At 45.3% G+C, this 21,638-nt stretch overlaps 1 protein-coding gene across 6 annotated transcripts in view; it reads left to right on the top strand.

Moving 5' to 3' along the window:
* Snx29 (sorting nexin 29) overlaps positions 1-21,638 on the top strand; it is a 473,090-nt gene that overhangs the window by 87,447 nt on the left and 364,005 nt on the right. For all 6 annotated transcript variants that reach the window (XM_052759505.1, XM_052759508.1, XM_052759511.1 and 3 more), the window contains 3 exons: positions 5,646-5,776; positions 11,187-11,262; positions 13,071-13,153. In XM_052759505.1, the coding sequence (XP_052615465.1) occupies positions 5,646-5,776; positions 11,187-11,262; positions 13,071-13,153 (290 nt within the window). The remainder of the gene's footprint in view (positions 1-5,645; positions 5,777-11,186; positions 11,263-13,070; positions 13,154-21,638) is intronic.

Genomic DNA, 21,638 nt, shown 5'->3' on the forward strand with positions numbered 1-21,638 from the left:
TGTGACCTCTTGTATTAGTCATAGTTCACCCGAGAAACAACTGGTGGTGTGTGTGTGTTTTCCTCGATTACTTACCTTTATTTATGCATGTATGTCAACATCTCTTTGTTTATTTATTTATTTATTTTGAGACAGGGTGTCATGTAGCCCAGGCTGGCCTGGAACTAAGGCTGGCCTGAGTCTCTGCTTCTCAAGTGCTGAGATTCTGATATGCATCACCATGCTTGTCCCCCCTCTTTTTCCTTTCTCTTGATTTGGAGAATTGGCACACGGGATTGTGGGGATGCAGTTAGTCTAAGTCTGCAGGTAGATTGGTAGCAGAAGAGTTGCAGCTCAAGTTCAGAGGCAGTTTGCTGTAGAGTTCCTTTTTGTTTTCTGTTGAGGTTGGGCGTTTCTGCATTGCAGCATCTGCTGTTTGGCTGAGGCCCATGTAGTCCAACATGATAATCTGTTTAACTAAAAATCCACTGATGTAAATGTTAACCTGTAAAAAAAAACCCTCATAGCAACTTCTAGCGTAATGTTTAACCAAATATCTGACAAAGTTTCCCAGCCAAGTCGGCTCATGCAATTAATCATTGAAATTGCCTTTAGTTCTATGAGGGCTTGGGAATGCCACCACGTTCTGTGGCTCTGTAGGTGAGTGCGTGTGACTCAGTGCCTTAGACCCAGTCATTTTTCTTCCTACCTCTGGTGCCATGGAGTGCAGCTTGGAGGGGAGGCAAGCTTGTAAGCCAGGGTAGCTGCTGGCATTGTGATGTGTAAAAGGCACAGAGCAGTGCTGGGTGACCTTGGGAGACTGGGCCTCCATGGACCATGGACAGACTCTCGCTGGTGTCCAGGGGCATCTTGATTGAAGAGTCTACAGAGCTAACTGGGGAGGAGCTGAGCAGTGATGAGCGGCTTATTGAGTAATACTTGACTTTTGATTTAAGCTTGTAGTCACAGGAGAGGTCTAGAGTCTGCACATGGCAGTCATGTTGGGGAGTGTGGCCAGGCCCAGGGGCTCAGGGAGGCTTGCCACTGCTTCTGGCAGAATCTGATGCTTGCTTGTTTTTAGGATGAGGTGGTGGCCCAAATTTGGGCTTTCTGTTTGCTGGTAATTTAACCAATTCTTTGGTGCCTGATCCCTCTTTACCCAGTATCTGTCACAAACATTGGCTTTGCTTTTTATTTTTCTTCAGAATAGGCAATTGCTTTATTATGGAAAAGAGTTTTTCAGTCGTCTTGTATGTGCTGTGATACCAGTAAGGAAGTGAGTTTGGAGGGGCCTTGGGGTAACTCAGAGAGTTACAAGTGTGAACCCATGCCCATCTAGTGACTAAGCACCCTGCTCTTCATACCTCCTAGTAGTCTGCAGCAAGAGCAGGATGAGCAGTGAGCCCCAACTTGTCCACCTAGTGCCTGCAAGGGCCAGGCTGGCTCCATGGACATCCCCCCACCCATTCCAGGCCCAAACATGCACCTGCACAGTCCGGCAGGAAGGCTGTATATGAGGGCTGCTGATGCCCGGGGCAGAAGATGGTCAACAAAATATCTGGACCTGGGTACAGAATCTGCCCTGAGGACATTGTCTCAACTCTGGAAGAGCTGAGCAGCAAGATTCCAAAACACTTGTTCAGAGACCAGAACACCTGGTCTGACCTGAATGTGCACCAGGCGTTAACCTGTGGGGGTGGGAGGGGTGGAGTGTGTGTGGGGGCAGGGTGGGGTGTGGGTGTGGGTGGTTGGGGGTGGGATGGAGTGGGGGTGTTTGTCCTCATGGGCTCAAGAGTGTAGACTCCTAACACTTTTGTTGTTGGAATGGGTTTTGTGTAATTAGTTAATTAGTTAATTAATTAATTAATTATTGTGGTGGAGATAGGCTCTTGGTCAATTTTTGTTTGTTTTTGCAGTCCTAGTGATTGGACTCAGGGTTTTATGTAGCCTGGCACCGGTGTCCTGGCCTTAAATTCCCAGAGATCTTCCTGCTATTTTGCCTTCTAGTGCTGGGGTTAAAGGAGTGTGTCACTGTGCCCGCTTTGAATGAACACAGAGTGATGAATGAGTGTCTGATAGCATGAAGATGAACTTAGAAGTGAATATTGAGTGGGAAAGACATAGAAAGGTTGACATGTACTTTCATTACAACTGTGTAAGCAAGAGGAGTCGTGGGCAGCACAGGAGGTCTGATGCTTGTGTGGTTTTAGGGTGTGGGCATTCTCTGTTGGCTGGAAATTTACCTGTTCCTTTGATGCCTGGTTCCCCTTTGCTCGGTATTGACCATGAACGTTGGCTGCCAAGGACACCCTTTCACCCAGTTGTGCTTGGGATAATGTGGCCAGAGGTGTTTTCTTCCACTTTATTTTTAACATTGTCTAGGTTTTGAAACAAATATTTTGTTTTAATGATAAGCAATATTTTCTGTTATTTTAAAGCCAATCTTAAATGTTTTTACATTTGTGTATGCGCGTGAGTGTGCGTGCGTGTGTGTGTGTGTGTGTGTGTGTGTGTGTGTGTGTGTGTGTGTGTGAGTGAGTGAAACTAATTTGTACAGTCAGTTCTCTCCTTTCATCAGATGGGTCCTGGGGATCAAACTCAGGTCATCAGGCTTGACAGCGAGCACCTTTATCTGCTGAGCCATCTTGCTGGCTGTTTTAAGCCAATCTTATTGCCATATTTTGCGGCTTGTTACTTCAGTAGTCAGCTGAGACAGTGGACCTTTGGGTTTGAAACCACACCCTTTGTGGGTCTGGTTTCACTTTAACTCACACAGGTTGCTGGGAAATGGCAAGAATTGTCTTTGAAACAAGCAGAAAATTCCACATGCCCAGAGAGGTAGGGGAACTGTTGGAGACAGGATTTGTTAATCCTACCAGGCAAGAATAAGACCACTACCACAATTTTTGAGCCAAATTTGAAGCAAGCTTTATTAAATACTGGCCAGGGTGATGGACACTGGCCACGTCCATACCTGGGATTCCCAGAGAATGGCTATGACTTATATTAGTCTAGTCCTTACAAAGGCAAAATCCACAAGGCCATATACTTCCTGCCTTCATCCAGTTGGTGGCAAGCATACATCCTGATATACTTCCTGCCTATGTACCTCCTGCCTAGGTACGATCAAGCACATCCTGTGCAGTTGGAGCAACCAACCTTGGTTACGGAAGTAAAAAACTCGTGATTTGTTATCTTACATGAACAATAACTCTCAGCATTCCAGGAAGTTACTTGTCCTTGGGCGAGTGGGGCTTACAGCTTATAGAGGAATTTTTGTTTTATAGATCTCTTAAGCACAGTAATTTAAACTTAAAACATAACTATATCTCTCACAGACTGGCCAGTACTGCTGCTTTCTCTAAGAATGTGTCCTGACTGCCAGCATGCCACTTCCCTTGGTCACTGTTGTATAAACTGATGACATGAGCACTCCATGGTATGGTTAAGGGGAGGTTAGTATTGTAGACATGAGAGAGAGGACAGTCAGAGGCATCTGGAAAAGTCGGAGCAGAGAGAGAAAGTAGCCTGGAGAAGGCCAGAGCTATCTGTGAGAGACGGGAGAATAGCAAGAGATAGAGAATAGAGAGCAGAGGGAGAGAGGCAGGAGCAGGGGTCAGAATGGCCAGGTTGTAAGGAGGAGGAGGAGCTGAGGGGAGGAGGCAACTAGGGTGCTGGCATGGACTTTGAAGTGCCGATAGGCACTGGAGGTGTATGTTAGCTGGAGAACCATAGGTCCCTTTTTTTGGAGGTAAGAGAAGTGACTCCTTTTGGTAGATGGGCTTCACAAGTTCCTGAGGAATGCTGCTTTTTTGTCTAGCTGCCAGAAGTTCTCCTATAGTCCAGGTTAAGCTGGGCCTAGACTCAATTTTGGACAAGTAAGTTGGCTTGCCCTTTTTGGGAGCAACCTGACAACCACCTGTTGCATCAGAGCCCCAAGAGGATGGTTCTAACAGCCTAGAGGGGCAACCATGTTTACCTAACACTTGGGGGTCAGTGGCAATGACCCTGTGCTAGCCACAGAAGGAAACAATTCATTGGTAAGGACTGTTAGGACTGTTTCCTGGGTTTCCTACCCAATACTCACCCCAGCTAGATTTGGTTATTAGATTTTAAAGGCTTGTAAAGAAACAGTCCACCTAGAAGAGGTGTAACCCAGGTTGGCTTTGAATTCATTCTGGCCCTTTTGCCTCTGCCTCACAAGCTCTGGATTACAGGTGTGAGCCACCATACTTGTGGTCAGGGTCTTTCTCTTGTGGTACTGCAGAGTAAACCTCGAGCTTTGTACATACAAACACTGCACCATGGAACCATGGGGCTGTGAAACAAGGCCTTGTTATGTGGCCCGGACTGGGCAGCTTCCCACCAGGCCTGCTAAGTTACATGATTTGGGACTGGGGAGATAAGAAGATGGCTTATTGGTTAAGAGCATTGGCTGCTCTTCCAGAGGACCAACTTCACGGCTATGTGGGCACAGTAAAGCCACTGAACTGGACTACTTCATGGGTAGAAAGAAAGATTGGAAAAACTCAGAATTGCCATGGTGATCTCTCTGGGCCATAGAGAATAGCAAAAGGCTGGGAAAGCTTTGCCAGTCTTTAAAGAGAAAGGTTAGGAGGGAGCTTGGAAATTGGGATAGGGAGTCTGCGAACCAGGACGTGTGTTCATAGGGAACCAGTTGCCCCATTGCCTGTAGGGACAGAGAAGGGGAGTAGTGATTCTTCCTGAAAACAGAAACCTGCTTCAATAGAGTCTGAGGAATGCTGTTTAGGATCTTTCTGTTTACCTGGTCAGAGTCCAGCCTGAGCTGAGCCCAGACTGTCATTTTAGGGGACCCACTTTGGACCTAACAGCAACCATCTGTAACTCCAGTTCCAGGGGATTTGATGCCTTTTAGCCTCTGTGGATACTGAATGCATGTGGTACATAGACATACACAGGCAAAACATTCATACACATAAATCTTAAAAAATTTAAATGACATAAATAGACTTTTCTTCTTTTCCCCTTTCCTTACTTAATGTAGTAGGTGTGATTTTTGATCCATTGAGCCTCTTTCTATTCTAAGTTAATGTACAGTAGTGATTGTGTGAAGAAGGTCAAGGTCATCTTAGCTGTGCACAGAGTTCTAAGCCAGCTGAGATAGATGAGACCCTGTCTCAAACAAAGAAGTAAAAACCAAAAATCTGCACCTTCCATCCACAACCAAATCGAATCAAAGCAAGAATCCAAGTTGGTAGTATGCTGAGCTACACACAAACTCGGCACAGCAGCCTTGGCCTCCCAGTGCAGGGTCATAGGTGGGCACCTCCACGGTCGGCTACAAGCCCCCAAAGGGTCTTCCTCCTCAGCCTTTCTGCTCCACACTTCTGAGCTGAGCCTCTGCCTTCTTGCAGGATGTTGTGATTGATGTCTGGGGCCTCTTCCAGACTGTAAGTTCCATGAGAGCATCACAACCATTTGCTGGCTCTTTGCCCCTGTGCTGAGCACAGCAAGCTCTGGTAAAAGAGCACATGAGGGGTCTGACCTGGGCTCTGTGGTCCTGACTCCCAGCCCATGGCTTAATTCTGTTTTAGCCTCATCTAGGCCTGGGAACTTGAGGAGGCCCAGGAGATGCTGTGATAAGTCCTGAAGCCCTGTCATGCAGATGCATTCTTTCTCCATAGGCCACTGGATGCGAGCACCTGCCTCCCCCCGGTACCTGGATGGGCCCCGCTGCAGGTGCTCCACGGAGATGCTGATGCCGACACTGACGTCCTCTTCCCTGTCAGTGGAGTGGGCTCCTATGGTGCAGCAGGTGGGTGCTTCCTGTCTTCTCTTCTCCAGTAAGAGCTTTTGCTCCAAGGACCAGATGGTTTTTTTTTTTTTTTTTTTGGTTTTTCGAGACAGGGTTTCTCTGTGTAGCTTTGCGCCTTTCCTGGAACTCGCTTTGGAGACCAGGCTGGCCTCGAACTCACAGAGATCCGCCTGGCTCTGCCTCCCGAGTGCTGGGATTAAAGGCGTGCGCCACCACCGCCCGGCCAGATGGGGTTTTTGAGTTACCTGTACAGGTAGGAATGGAAGCCAGAAGATCTGGGCAGGGACAGCTTGTGGACACTCAGGTAAGATGTGGCTTAGGGGTCTCCTATAGCACTGGAGTGTTTACAGATACTTGGGCTGAGTGCCTCGGGGTGAACTGGTTGGCAAGCTCCTAGGGGGTTCTTATGCCTGCCCCCAACAGTCTGTTGCTAAACTTGGCCATATCAAAGCTAACCACAAATAGTGACCATTATTTCGCACCTTGGGAGATGAGAGATGGCACCTGAACCCTGTGAAGGCCCTACACCTTCGCTCCTCTTTCTCTCTGCTGTGTCTACATTGGCACCACCTATTTGGTGTGGGTTTAGAGATGTACATCTAATCTGAGGGCATTTCTCAGCTTACCTGTAGCCAGTGGCCTTCTAACCCTGCATTCCCACTGGGCAACATCCTGTAGATTCTTTATCCTCACTTTTAGCTTTTGGAGTTGCTTGTTAAGTTGAGGAATGTATTAGCTAGTTTTCTGTTGCTATGAAAAACACCATGAAAAGCAACTTGTGAAGGAAAGAGTTTGTTTTGGCTTCTGGTCCCAGAGGGATAAGAGCCCATCATGGTGGGAGGCATGGCAGCAACCAGAGAAGGAAGCTGAGAACTCCCATCATCCACCATGAGCAACGAGCAGAGAGAACGAACTGGTAATGGTTAAGGCTTTTCATTCTCAAAGCCCGCCCCCAGTGATGTACTTCCTCAGCATGGCTGCACTTCCTCATAACCTCTTCAAATAGCATCACCACCAAGGACCAAGTGTTAAATGCCTGCACCTATGGGTGACATGTCTCATTTGGACCAGTACAAGGAGTGACTGTCACATACTACTGTGATCTGATCTAGTAGACTCCGGAGTCCTCTGGGAAAGCAGCTTTACTCTTGGCAGTCAAGATGCTGTGGTAGTTGACCACATTGTGTAGCCCCAGCCCACTTATAAGGGTCAGATGGCATTTGGAGTTCATGGTATTCTTTGTTCAGCATTTAGCTTCTCTGCTAAGTATATGGTACTAGGCCATGGGAGACCTTCAGGGAAATCCTACCTGGGGTTCTCTGTTTAGGGAGGGGACAGAGGATGTCTTCATTGGTGCAGTACTGAGGATTGAACCCAAGGCCTTACGCATACTAGAACATGCCCTACCACTGAGCTATAGCTTTAGCCTTTTTTATTTATTTATTTTATTTTATTTTTTGAGACAAGGTTTCTCTGTGTGGTCCTGGCTGTCCTGGAACTCACTCTGTAGACCACGCTGATCTCAAATTCATAGATAGCCTTCTGCCTCTGCCTCCCGAGTGCTGGGATTAAAGGCGTGTGCCACCACCACCTGGCATTTTTTTTTATAGATTTATTCTTTATTTTAATTAAATTTATTTATTTATTTATTTGTTTGTTTGTTTGTTTGTTTGTTTTTCGAGACAGGGTTTCTCTGTGTAGCTTTGTGCCTTTCCTGGAACGCCTGGCTCTGCCTCCTGAGTGCTGGGATTAAAGTTGTGCGCCGCCGCCACCGCCGCCACCACCCGGCTTAAATGTTTTTCTTGAGACAGGGTTTCACTATGTAGATCTAGTTGGCCTAGAGCTCACCATGTAGACCGTCTAGCTTCAGACGCTCACAGATATCCCTGCCTTTGCCTCCTGAATGCTGGGATTAAAGGAGTACCTCAGTAGCTTTTAAGATTCTTTGCAGTTTTGTATGTATATGTGTGTGTTTACATGTGGCTATATGCACATGAATGCATATAAGTTCTGTGGGTGTTGTGAACTGAATTCAGGTCCTCTGGAAGAGCAGCAAAGGCTCTTAACTACTAAGCCACCTCTTTAACCCCATATTAAAATCTTTTTAAAATTACATTTACTTGTTTATTTATTGTAAGTGTGAGAGTCTGTGGAGATGTGCCAATGTGTGTGCGTGGAGGTCAGAGGACGGTCGATTCTCTTTCCACCGCATGGGTTCTGGGGATCACACTCGGGGCAGTAGGCCTGGCAGCACATGCCTCTGTCTACTGAGCCATCTGACAGTGTTTTTAATTTTAGACAGGGTTCACTACGGCCACTCACAGTGGCTTTCACGAGCTATTGTCCTGCACACGTGTTACTGGTTGTTTTTGCTTTTTGAGGGGCCCGCCACCCGGCTCCCAAATAAGTGACACACAGGGCTTATTCTTAATTATAGATGCTTGGCTTTAGCTAGGCTTGTTGCTAGCCAGCTTTTCTTAACTTTAAATTATCCCATCTACCTTTTGCCTCTGGGCTTTTTCCTTTCTTCTAAAATCTTACTTTTACTCTTATTCCGTGACTGACTGTGTAGCTGAGAGGCTGGCCCCTGATGTCCTCCTCCATCTCTGGCTACTTCTTTTTCTCTCCCAGATTTCTCCTATATATTTTCTCTGCCTGCTAGCCCCGCCTATCCTTTCTTCTGCCTTGCTATTGGCCATTCAGCTTTTTATTAGACCATCAGGTGCTTTAGACAGGCACAGTGACACAGCTTCACAGAGTTAAACAAATGCAACATAAACAAAAGTAACAAACCTTAAAGTAATATTCTACAACACACAAGCCTCTCAAGTAGCTGAGGTTCCAGCTTGTGCTAGCAGCCAGGGCTCAGGGCTGTCTTTAATTATGTGTGTGAAGGTGAAATGTATAGAATGTGTCCTCTGAATGTTTCCATCTCCCTAGTTTGTCTGTTACTTCTTAAACTTAAATTACCCTGCCTGCCTTTTGCCTTTGGGCTTTTACCTTTCCCTATTTCTGTATACTTTTCTTTACGTCTTACTCTGTGTCTGGCTGGGTGGCTGTTGTGGCTGGCCTTTAGCATCCTCCTCTCCTTGTTCTCTTCTTTGATCTCTCTTCCGCCCCCATTTTTCTCCTTCTCTTTTATTCTCTCTGCCTGCCAACCCCGCTTACTCTTTCTCCTGCCTCCCTACTGGCCGTTCAGCTCTTTGTTAGATCATCAGGTGAGCAGCTTCCTCCAGGCACAGTAACACAGCTACACAGAGTTAAAACAAATGCAATGTAAAAGAATGCAACACATCTTTGTATCATTAAAACAAATGTTCCACAGCATAAATGAATGTAGCATATCTTAAAATAATACTCCACAATATGCCAGTGCATCTGGCCCACCACAGTGCCAGCTGTATGTAGGTATGTGTGCCAGCCACACAGAGGGGCTGATGTGTGGTCAGTCAGGCCACGTCAGTGCTTCATCTGGAATGTGGGCTGGGTGACAATGGCCTTTATTCCAGCCATGCATTTCCTTTCATTATGTGTGGTGTTAGAGCCTTGCCTTTGCTTCATGTGTGGACTCTGTCAGTCATGGCTGAATTTCAACAGTGAGGATGACTGAGCTGAGGTAGCCTCCCACTGAAGGGTCCTTAGAAGACACTGAGCCTTCTAACCAGAAATGTGCCATTGCACATGAGCAGAGTGAGGAATAGTTTAGGTAACACTGGAGAGTCAGGATATTGTGTTTGTCAGCTTCCTGTTACTGTAACAAAATACTTGGGACAATCAATTTATAGAGAAGAAAGGTTTATTTTGCTTCACAAACTCAGAGATTTCATCCCATGTTCAGTTTGCTCTGTTATCTTGGGATAGCATGAAGCAGAGCAACATGGTTGTAAATGAAAGATGGAGGAAGCTGCTCACCTGACAGGAAAAGCAGAGAGCTAGGAAGGGCCTGGGCATCTGATCCTCCAGTGAACCAGGTCCTGCCTCTTAAAGTCCCACTGCACCTCAGTAGCACTGTGAACTGGGGATTAAGCCACAGGCCTTTGCAGGACACCTAACCATAGCAGAGCCGCCTGACTCTGTGGTAGCTGGGGGGTGGGTGTCTCTAAGCTGTCTGCCCAATCAGAAGTGGGGTATAGGGCCAGGACTTTTGAAAGTCCAGGTGGCTGCTGGGCCCAAGAAGGTCTCAGTAGAACTTTTCAGTAGCCAGAAATGTGGAACCAGAATTCAGGACTGAGGTCTCAGCCGAAGGAGAGAGTTTGAGAACTGTCATTTTGAGAGGTAAGAGTCTAGACTAGACTTTGTAGGGCCCGTGGCTCACATACGTGATCCCAGGACTCACGAGGTAGAGGCAGGAGAATTGTTACAAGTTTGAGGCCAACTTGGGCTACATAATGAGTTCCAGACCAGCTCAGGCTATAGAGTGAAATCCTATCTTAAAATTTAATTATGTAAACAATGTAAAATTTAATTATGTTGCATAATTGTTAAAGTGCACATGCTGGCAATTCCAGCAGTTGGAAGGCTGAGGCAGGAAAAGCTTCAGTTAGAGGCCAGCCTTGGTTACGTAAGGAGATCCTGTCTCCAAACAAAGAAGACCAAAAGGGGAAGCGAGGCACAGAGAGGCTGCGCCTTGCTGAATTGAAGTTGAGGAGCAGGGACTCTGTCCTGTAGCCAGCAGGGTCTGTACCCTTTAACCACACCACTAGCTAGCAAGGAGGGGCGTAGTCCCTTGACTTCTGATGCCTTGCAGTCCTGGGATGGAACCCAGGCTTACGGTGCTCTTGGGTTAATGGAAACAGTTGGGGTTGAGTGGAGTGTGCAGTCAAAGGTGGAGAGGGTTTGCCTTCTCTAGGCTGGTTTCCCTTAAGCCTGGCAGAAGCGGAGGCCCAGAGGCTTGCTCTACCTCTGTCACTCCTGTGCCTGACTCAGGATTCCCTTGAGTGCTGCCGTGCAGCCCCAGGCTTGCAGATCTGCACTTTTTCCCCGGAAGGAGGCCTGAGTGGCAGATAATGCATCTGTGACAGTCATTAACGACCTTTGCCTGTTTGCTTTAGAGATTTGTGGACTCACTTTTTGGGAATGCCTTTATTACCAAATGTTTACTGGCTTTTGTAGAAAGCTGCAGACTTTACCAGTGGTGAGACTCTGCTGCCCTCTAGTGCCCACTGTAAGCAGGAGCAATTTGTTTAACCAAAAACCTGATAACTTCTCTTGCTTCAAAGTTAAAAAAAAAAGTCACATGTAGCTACTGGTGCCAAGTCTTAATGATGCCTGAGCGAATGAACTAGGCAGCAGATAACTCCAGTGTGTGAGTGGAAAGAGTTTAAAATCAGCTGATGGAACAGCTGAGCACACGATCAGGAGAAAATGGAGTTGAAAGTCAAGCCTCACTCTCTCTGTGGTTTCTGCACAGATGCCCCTGTGGGAAGTCTGGAGAATGGGACAGGACCCGAGGACCACATACTTCCAGAGTCTGGCCTTCGGTACAGGTCAGTGTCAGGATCGTGGCATGCTGTTTATCTTTGCATTTTATTCTCATTTAAAGACAGGTAGGATTGGAGGCCGAGGCCTGACGTCATGTTTGTGCTCATATGGGTTATAGATGATGATTCACCCAGATAGACTGTCTTGTGATACAGTGTCAGAGCTGGGTGGCAGTTCAGTGATGGAGTGCTTGCACAGTGTACAAAAAGCTCAGGGTTCCATCCCCAGGAGGGGCAGCAACCATCAAGCCTCATTTGCACACGACCCCTTGTCATCTCCACACCTCTGCTGCCATACTGAGTACCCCCTCCTCAGCCTTCCTAGTTAAAGTTTGTTAGCAGTTGATGATGATGTTTATCAGCCCTATGTTATGTGATATTTAGGTTATGGGGAAAGATGTAACAGCTGCCGAGTATTCAGTCCACTGCCCGGCAGCTTGTAAGTGCAGAACGCTTTTCTCTTTCACGTTAACAACAACAGCAGCAAACTAAACCAAACAAAAAACCAAGCAAATAGACAACAATCTAGATGAAAACTAAGTTGCCCAGTGTCACTGTTGCTTACAGAGGGAACCTTGCCACTGAGGTCTCCCATCACCTTCAGCTCTGTTGCTCTTCATGATTTTAATTTGGTGTCTTGAAGTTATCCATCTGTATGCCCAACTTAGCTTCAAGGTGACCCCATACCTTGCTTGGTGTCTTGTTACTCACAACAGACAGGATTCTGAACGTGACACTGTGAGCGTATGGCGTCACTGCTCCTTCCAGGACCCGCTGAGCCTGGTCTCATAGAGGATGGCGTCACTGCTCCTTCCAGGACCCTGACTCCTTTTTTCTGTTGTATTTTTGAACATTTGTCAAATGCAGCAATTGATTGAGGGACGTGAGTCCCAGTCTGTGACTTCTTCCTACTGTTCACAGATAAGCCGGTGCTGTTGTCCATGTTAGTGCTATTGTCCACACTAGAGACTGGTTGTAAATATGTAACCAGTCCAGTTCTCTGCAGTCATTATGCTCTGTACCCTTCTTTGAGCACCAGGTCTGCTTACAGGGGGATGCTGGGACAGGTTGCTGGGAGCCTATTGTCATGAAGTTTCCATAACCATTGATCCATCCATAATCTGGGTCTATGTCTGTCCTCATTTAAAGGCACTCTGTTTAGAACCTACTAGAGACATAGCTCAGTTGTAGGAGAGTGCTTGCCTAGTGTTCAAAAAGCCCTGGGTTCGATTCCCAGCACCACATAAAACTGGGTATGGTGCTTGGGAGGCGAAGGCAGAAGGATCAGAAGTTCAAAGTCATCTTTGGCTACATAGTAAGTTCCAGACTGGGATATGTGAGACTCCATCATAAACAAACATACTGTTGACTAGTTGACATCGGACAGTGATGCTACACATTTGTCTGAGTGAAGCTTACACAACATGCAGGTGTCTTGCACTCGGAACACCGACATGCATCCAGGGACTAGTTTAACTAGGAAAAGCAACAGTACTAATGACAAGAGTGTGGAAACAATAGATCCTGGATGTGTGTTCACAATTGCACAGTTGGAGCAGGAAGGCAGTGTCTGACTTAGCCACAAACAAGCACATTGAGTGACTCTGAGTTTCCCTCATGGATGGCTTGCAAAAGGGTTCTTTGTGTCGGTTTGGAGTTTCCAGTAAACTTCAGACACATCTGCAGTAATGAGGAAACAGCTGCTTTCTGTTTGTCCAGGAGATTCCCAGGGAAACCTTTCACTTGCCAGTGTTGTGAGCACTGAGGTTGTGTTCTAGGCAGAGCATAACTTCCTTCTGTCTGCTTTCTCCCAGTATGGAAGCCAGTTCTCCAGGCCGCGGAAGTCCCCTGAGTAGCCTGTTACCATCGGCCTCAATGCCTGAGTCCATGACAGTTCGTAAGTACTTTCTGAGGCTGGGGCATGTGTGCTGGCGGTGCCTCTCTGCTTATGTCTGTACCGGTGTGGACTTTGCTAGGGGCGTGCAGGTGGTGAGTGTGTACCTGCTGTGGACTTGATCATGGTATCACTGTAGGATCCCTGAACCATGGCCAGCTTGTGGTGCATGGGGTGTGTCTGCTAACGGGTGAAGGGGCCTTCTGTGCCTTATGGTTTCCAAGCTGCCTCCTATGTGCAGCGAGCTGTAGGAAGCTCTTCTCGCTGAGTTTCCCTGTGACTCTGGACAAATTGGTTTTGCTGATGGAATAGTCTAATGATCAGGTGGTGTAAAACTATTTCCAGCTCCACCTCCTGGAAAACGTCTTAAAGACACAGTAATGAAGGGTGGGTGTGAATGGTTTTATATTACAGACACACACAAATCAACAACTGTTTAACAAGGTAGATGCTCCATGACTGGGTCAGTGGGTGGGGGTGAGACTGATGACCCTGACTAGGTTGGCAGAGGGTGTGAGTGCAGGGCTGTGTGGTTGGTGAAGGGCTTCATGGTTGGTACAGGGCTCCGTGGTGGGTGCAGGGCTGCGTGGTTGGTGCAGGGCTCTGTGGTTGGTGCAGGACTGCGTGGTTGGTGCAGGGCTTCCTGGTTGGTGAAGGACTCCATGGTTGGTGCAGGGCTCCGTGGCTAGTGCAGGGCTCTGTGGTTGGTGCAGGGTTCTGTAGTCATCAGAGGCCAAGGCTCTTCCTTTTCCTGACTTGTAGATCAACCTAGTTTTCTTTGTTTAACAAGCTCTAACTGTCTTATTCCTACTGCAGAAAGCAGGAAGGAGGAGGGGGCAGAGGAGAGGTTTTCTCTATTTCTGTCACATTCAGGGATCTAAACTTGGATAGAGTGAAAACTACACCCTTTCCCCTCGTCAGTCTGGGTGAAAATTAGCATTTCCTTCAAATAGGAAAGTGCAACAAGCCCTGGAGCCCATAACAATGGTGGCAAAATGGGCGTGACTGTCACCCAGAGAAGTTACAGGCCCTCAGGATACCACTTCCTGGAAACAAAATAGTTGCCCAAGGTGATATAGAATCCTAAATATGCCATGTCCCCTGGGTCTTCACCTCTGGACCACTCTGCTTACACATGAGCGCTCTCCTTTGTCATTGGGTGTTTCATGTATTTTCTACCGTGAGGTTTCTGGAAGGAGGCCCATGTGCCCAACTGCAGGCTGTGCCCATGGTCCCTGTGAACAGAAGCTGCCGCCTCACTGTGAGCCCTCTCCCTGAGGTTTCCTACAGTCTCCTGCTCCTTGGCTCTCCCTGGCTGTAAAGGAGCAAACGCTAGTGTGAGCTTCACAGCTGTGCAGGGTGAGCAGATGCAGTGTGTGAGGACCAGCTGTCTCCTCCTCTTAGTGGGCAGGCAGGCTTCCTAAGACACTTCTCAGCCTCCCCACTACTCTCTTTGGTGTGGGGTATGGAGCAGGTGAATTAGGTTTCTCTGGAAGCAGTTTTTGGCACTGCCGTGATCCAGTCTCTGGGCCTCCCCATGTCATTTCCTGACAAAGCCACCAGCTTGGTATGTGCCTTTTCTGTGAGGACACTGCTCTTGATACCTCGGAGCTGTATACCCATAGCAGGAACTCAGCCTGCTTATTTTCATTCATACTGGTTTTTAGAAATTTATCACAGTAGTTGCTTGTCATCTTTGGCTTGAGACCTATCAGGAATTCCCAGCTAGACCTATCAGGAATTCCCAGTGGACCCACATTTGACCTTGGGTACTAGTGGTTATATGTGCTGTGGGGATAGCTGTGGGTGGTGGTAGGGTGCAGTGGACCCACATTTGACCCTGGGTGCTAGTGGTTATATGGGCTGTGGGGATAGCTGTGGGTGGTGGTAGGGTGCAGTGGACCCACATTTGACCCTGGGTGCTAGTGGTTATATGTGCTGTGGGGATAGCTGTGGCTGTGGTAGGGTGCAGTGGACCCACATTTGACCCTGGGTGTCTGGTAGTTATATGGGCTATGAGGACAGCTGTGGGTGGTGGTAGGGTGGGCTTGTGTTTTCTGGGTGGCTGTTCACATAGGGGGGCTTCTCTTTTTTACTCTGCTCTAGCAAGGTAAGTGTCAGTGTTCTCAGAAATGTGGGGGAACACTGCCACACCCTCGACCCCAACTCGGGCAGACTGCTGCTGCTCAGGTGCAGGTCACACCAGCCAGAAGAGCAGACCATTCCAGCTAGAAAAACAAGTACAGGCCACTCCAGCCAGAAGAACAGGAAGATGAACTCAGGCAGAGACTCCCTGCTGGACCAGAGACCACACTGGCCCCCAGAACTCCAGATAGGCAGCCCACCCTCAGACCTCTTCTACTCTCTCAGTGTCCCCAACCCCAGACACTATCTCTAATAATCCCTTCTCCCCTCCTCTTCACTGGGTCCCAGCCCCCATCTTGGGCAGAGACTTCCTGCTGGAACAGAACTCCTGGCTGCCAGAACTCCAGGCTACAAATACCAGAAGACCAAAGAGGAAACAGAAACCAAGGAACAAAACACCCATCTAACAAGGACAAACTCAGAAATCAAGACCTATAATCACCCCAAACCCAGATGCCTAGATGTCAGCATAAGAAGACAGTCAACAACAGCCAAGGCAATGTGTCACCACTAGAGACCAGCTATCCCATTACAACAACCCTGAATATTCCAACACAGCTGAAGCACAAGAAAATGACCTTAAAATCAACTTTATGAAGATGGTAGAGGTCCTGAAAAAGTAATTGAATAAATCCTTTAAAGAGATCCAGGATGGGCTGGAGAGATGGCTCAGCGGTTAAGAGCACTGACTGTTCTTCCAGAGGTCCTGAGTTCAATTCCCAGCAACCACATGGTGGCTCACAACCATCTGTAATGAGATCTGGTGCCCTCTTCTGGCCTGCAGGGATATGTGCAGACAGAACACTGTAAACATAATAAATAAATAAATCTTTTTAAAAAAAAGAGAGATCAGGAAAACACAAACCAACAATTGGAGAAAAGGAATAAATTACTCAAAGAAAGACAAGAAGTCAAGAAAAAACAAACAGTTGAAGGAAACTAACTGTTCAAGACCTGAACATGGAAATAGATGCCATAAAGAAAACACAGACGGAGGGAATTCAGGAAATGGAAATCTAGGTAAGTGAACAGGAACCACAGACCCAAGTATCACCAACAGAATACAAGAGGTGGAAGAGAGACACTCAGGCCTTGAAGACATGATAGAAAAAATGGATACATCAGTCAAAGAAAATGCTAAATCTAAGAAGTCCCTGACACAAAACATTCATGAAATCTGGAACACTATGAAAAGACCAAATCTAAGAATAACGGGAATAGAAGAAGAAGAATCCCAGCTCAAAGACCCAGAAAATATTTTCAACAAAATCATAGAAGAAAATTTTCCTAACCTAAAGAAGGAGATGCCTGTAAAGATACAAGAAGCTTACAGAACGCCAAATAGATTGGGATAGAAAAGAAAGTCCCCTTGCTACATAATAATTGAAACACTACTTTATATGTGAGTAACATATAAAGGTATTCAGACCCAGAAAGACAAACATGGTGTGTACTCACTCATAAGTGGATATTAGGAACAAAGTATAGGATAACCAGCCTATAATCCACAGCCCCAGAGAGGCTAGATACCAAGGAGGACCCAAAGAGGGATGCATGAATTTCCCTGGGAAGGGGAAATAGAAAAGATCTAGGTAAACTGGGGACGGTGGTGACAGGATGGGGGATGGGAACTTGAGGGAGCGGGTTGGGGGCACGACAGAGGGGGAGAGTATCAAAAGAGACATCTTGATTTCAGGGTTAGGGAAAAACCTGGTGCCAGGGAAACCCCCAGGAATCGACAAGGCCCCAGCTGAGATTCTTAGCAATAATGGAGATGATGCCTGAATTGGCCATCTACTATAATCAGATTGATGACTACTTTAATTGTTATCACAGAACTTTTATCCAGTAACTGATGGAAGCAGATGCAGAGATCCACAGCTAAGCACTGGGCCGAACTCTGGGAGTCCTCCTGAAGAAAGGGAAGATCATGATGGGGGAACCCACTTAGACAGCTGAACTGAGCTCATGGGAGCTCATGGACTCTGGACCAACAGTTAGGGAGCCTGCATGAGACTGAGGCTTGAGAAAAAGAGATCTCAAAGCCTCCCCCTACAGTGATACACTTCCTCCAACAAGGCCATATGTACTCCAGCAAAACCACATCTCACATTAGTGCCACTCCCTTTGGGGGCCATTTTCTTTCAATACCACTACAGTGGTATTTCAGTCCTTAACATCTATGCCCCAAATGCAAGGGCACCAACATTTGCAAAAGAAACATTACTGAAACTTAAATCACACCTCAACCCTCATACATTAATAGTAGGAGACTTCATTACCCTACTCTCACCAACTGACAGGTCATCTAGGCAGAAACTAAGCAGAGAAATGATGGAACTAACAGACGTTATGACTCAAATGTATCTAACAAATATCTACAGAATATTTCATCCAAACACAAGAGAATATACCTTCTTCTCAGCACCTCATGGAACATTCTCCAAAACTGACCACATAGTTGGATGCAAAGCAAGTCTCACTAGGTACAAGAAAATTGAAATAACCCCATACATTCTATCAGACCACCATGGATTAAAGCTGGATTTCAGTAACAACAGAAACAACAGAAAGCCTACAAACTCATGGAAACTGAACAACTCTCTAATGATGACTACCGGGTTAGGCAGGATTAAAAAAAAGAAATTAAAGACTTCCTAGAATTTAATGAAAATGAATGCACAATATACCCAAACATATGGAACACAGTGAAAGCAGTGCTAAGAGGAAAGTTCATAGCACCAAGTGGCTACATAAATAAATTGGAGAGATCTCATACTAGCAACTTAACAGTACACTTGAAAACTCTAGAACAAAAAGAACTTACCCAGGAGGAGTAGATGGCAGGAAATAAACTCAGGGCTGAAATCAATAAAATAGAAACAAAGAAAACAGTACAAAGAGTCAATGAAACAAAGATTTGGTTCTTTGAGAAAATACCAGACAGACACACCCTTATCCAAACTAACTAAAAGACAGAGAATTAAGAAAATCAAAAATGAAAAGGGAGACATAATAACAGACACTGAGGAAATCCAAAGAATCATTAAGTCATACTTTAAAAACCTGTACTCCATAAAATTGGAAAATCTAAAAGAAATAGCTGTTTTCTTGATAAATACCACTTACCAAAGTTAAATCAAGATCAGATAAACAACATACATAGACCTATAAACCCCTAAGGAAATGGAAGCAGTCATTAAAAGTCTCCCAACCAAAACAAAAAAACAAAAAAACAAAAAAAAAAACAGCCCATGGCCAGACAATGTTTAGCATAGAATTATATGAGACTATCAAAGAAGAGCTAATGCCAAAACTCCTCAAATTATTCCACAAAATAAAAACAGAAGGAACATTACCAAATTCATTTTATGAGGCCACAGTCACCCTGATACCCAAACTACACAAAGATTCAACAAAGAAAGAGAATTACAGACCAATGTCCCTCATGGGCATTGATGCAAAAATATTCAATAAAATACTTAAGCTGAATCCAAGATCACTTCAAAAAGATCATCTACCATGATCAAGTAGGCTTTATCCCAGAGATGCAGGGTTGGTTCAACATATGAAAATCAGTAAATGTAATCCACCATATAAACAAACTGAAAGAAAAAAAAACCCACATGATCATATTATTAGATGCTGGAAAAGACTTTGACAAAATCCAACACCCATTCATGATCAAAGTCTTGGAGAGATCAGGGATACAAGGAACATACTTAAACATAATAAAGGTAATTTACAGCAAGCTGACAGCCAACATCAAATTAAATAGAGAGAAACTCAAAGTGATTCCACTAAAACCAGGAACAAGACAAGACTGTCCACTCTCTTCATATTTATTCAATATAGTACTCAAAGTTTTAGCTACAGCAATAAGACAACTGAAGGAGATCAAGGAGATACAAATTGGAAAGGAAGAATCAAAGTATTACTATTTGCAGACGATATGATATTATACATAAGCGACCCCAAAAGCTCTACCAGGGAACTCCTACAACTGATGAACACCTTCAGTGAAGTGGTTGGATACAAGATTAACTTAAAAAAAATAGCACCCTTCCTATATACAAATGACAAACCAGTTGAGAAAGAAATCAGGGAAAAATGCCCTTCATAATGGCCACATATAATATAAAATGTTTTGTTGTAACTCTAACCAAGCAAATAAAAGACCTGTATGACAAGTTCTTCAATTCTTTGAAGAAGGAATTGAAGAAGATATCAGAAGATAGAAAGATCTCCCCTGCTCATGGATCGGTAGGATCAACATAGTAAAATTGCAGTCTTACCAAAAGCAATCTACATATTCAATGCATCCCCATCAAAATCCCAACACAATTCTTTACAGACCTTGAGAGAACAATACTCAACTTCAAATGGAAAAACAAAAAAATCCAGGATAGCTAAAATAATCCTTTACAATAAAAGAACTTCCAAAAGTATCACCATCCCTAATTTCAAGCTGTACTACAGAGGTATAGTAATAAATCAGCATGGTATTGGCATAAAAACAGAGAGATTTATCAATGAAATCGATTCAAAGACCCAGGCATAAATCCACACACCTGTGGACACCTGATTTTTGAAAAGAAGCCAGAAATAAAACAGTATGTGTCGGGGGGACATCTTCAACAAATGGTGCTGGTATAACTGTAGAAGAATGCAAATAGATCCATGTCTGTCAACCCTACACAAAACTCAAGTCCAAGTGGATCAAAGACCTCAACATAAAACAAGGTACACTGAACATGATAGAAGAAAAAGTGAAGAATAGCCTTGAATGCATTGGCACAGGAGACAACTTTCTGAACAGAGAACACATAGTGCAGGCAGTAAGATCAATGATTAATAAATGGGACCTTGTGAAACTGAAAAACTTCTGTAAGGCAAAAGACACTGTCAATAGGACAAAATGATAGCCTAGGAAATGGGAAAAGATTTTCACCACCCCCACATACGACAGAGGGCTAATATCCAAAATATATAAAGAACTCAAAAAACTAGACATCAGCAAACCAAATAATCAAATTAAAAATAGAGTACATATCTCAACAGAGAATTCTTAACAGAGGAATCTCAAATGGCTGAGAAACACTTAAAGAAATGTTCAACATCTTTAGCCATCAGGGAAATGCAAATCAAAATTACTTCAAGATTCCATCTTAACATCTGTCAGAATGGCTAAGATCCAAAAACAAGTGACAGCTCATGCTGGCAAGGATGTGGAGTAAGGGGAACACTCCTCCATTGACAGTGGGAGTGCAAACTTGTATAGCCACTTTGGAAATCAATATGGTGGTTCCTCAGAAAATTGGGAATCTATCTATCTCAAGATCCAGCTATACCACTCCTGGGCATATATCCAAAGGATACTCAATCATACCACAAGGACACTTGCTCAACTATGTTCATTGTAGCTTTATTCATAGTAGCCAGAAACTGGAAACAACCTAGATTTCCCTCAGCTGAAGAATGTTAGATAAAGAGAATGTGGTACATTTACACAATGGAGTATTAATCAGCTGTCTAAAAAATGACATCATAAAATTTGAAGGCAAATGGATGGGACTAGAAAAAAAATCATCCTGAGTGAGGTAACCCAGACCCAGAAAGACAAACATGTTATGTACTCACTCATAAGTAGGTATTAGCTGTTAAGTAAATGATAATCACGCTACAATTCACAGACCCAAAGAGGCTAAGTTACAAGGAGGGCTCTAAGGGGACACATAGATCTCCCTGGGAAAGGGAAATATGATAGATATCGTGGATAGACAGGGGGCAGGTGGGGATGGGAACAGGAGCAATCAGGCAGGGAGGTTGGTGGAGAGAGAGAGTACTGAAAGAGACCACTGGAATTAGGTGGGGCACTTCAGGGGCAATGTGGAAACCTAGTGCAATGGAAACTCCCTGGAATCTACAAGGATGATCCTAACAAAGACTCCTGGTAATGGGAGATACGGAACCTGAACTGGCCATCTTCTGTAACCAGGCAAGGCTTCCAGTATTGGGACTGGAGCATCAACCCAGTTACAAAACCTTCGACCTATAATTTGTCCTGCCTCAACATGTGTTGGGGTAAAGGTGGCACAAAACTTGTGGAAGTGGCCAACCAATGACTGGTCCAATTTGAGGACCACGCCACAAGAGGGAGCCCACCCCTGACACAGCCTGGATTCCCAGGAATCAGACTGGATACTCCAGAGACCTAGGATAGAACCAAACAGGACTGGAAAAAAAAAAAGCCAATGAAACAATTCCTAATGATATTCTGCTACACTCATAGATCAGTGCCTTGTCTGATTGTCACCAGATAGGCTTCATCTAGCAACTGATG

The sequence above is a fragment of the Peromyscus californicus genome, unplaced genomic scaffold (genome assembly GCF_007827085.1).
Source record: "Peromyscus californicus insignis strain IS unplaced genomic scaffold, ASM782708v3 Scaffold_3__1_contigs__length_106647218, whole genome shotgun sequence".
Lineage (NCBI taxonomy): Eukaryota > Metazoa > Chordata > Mammalia > Rodentia > Cricetidae > Peromyscus > Peromyscus californicus.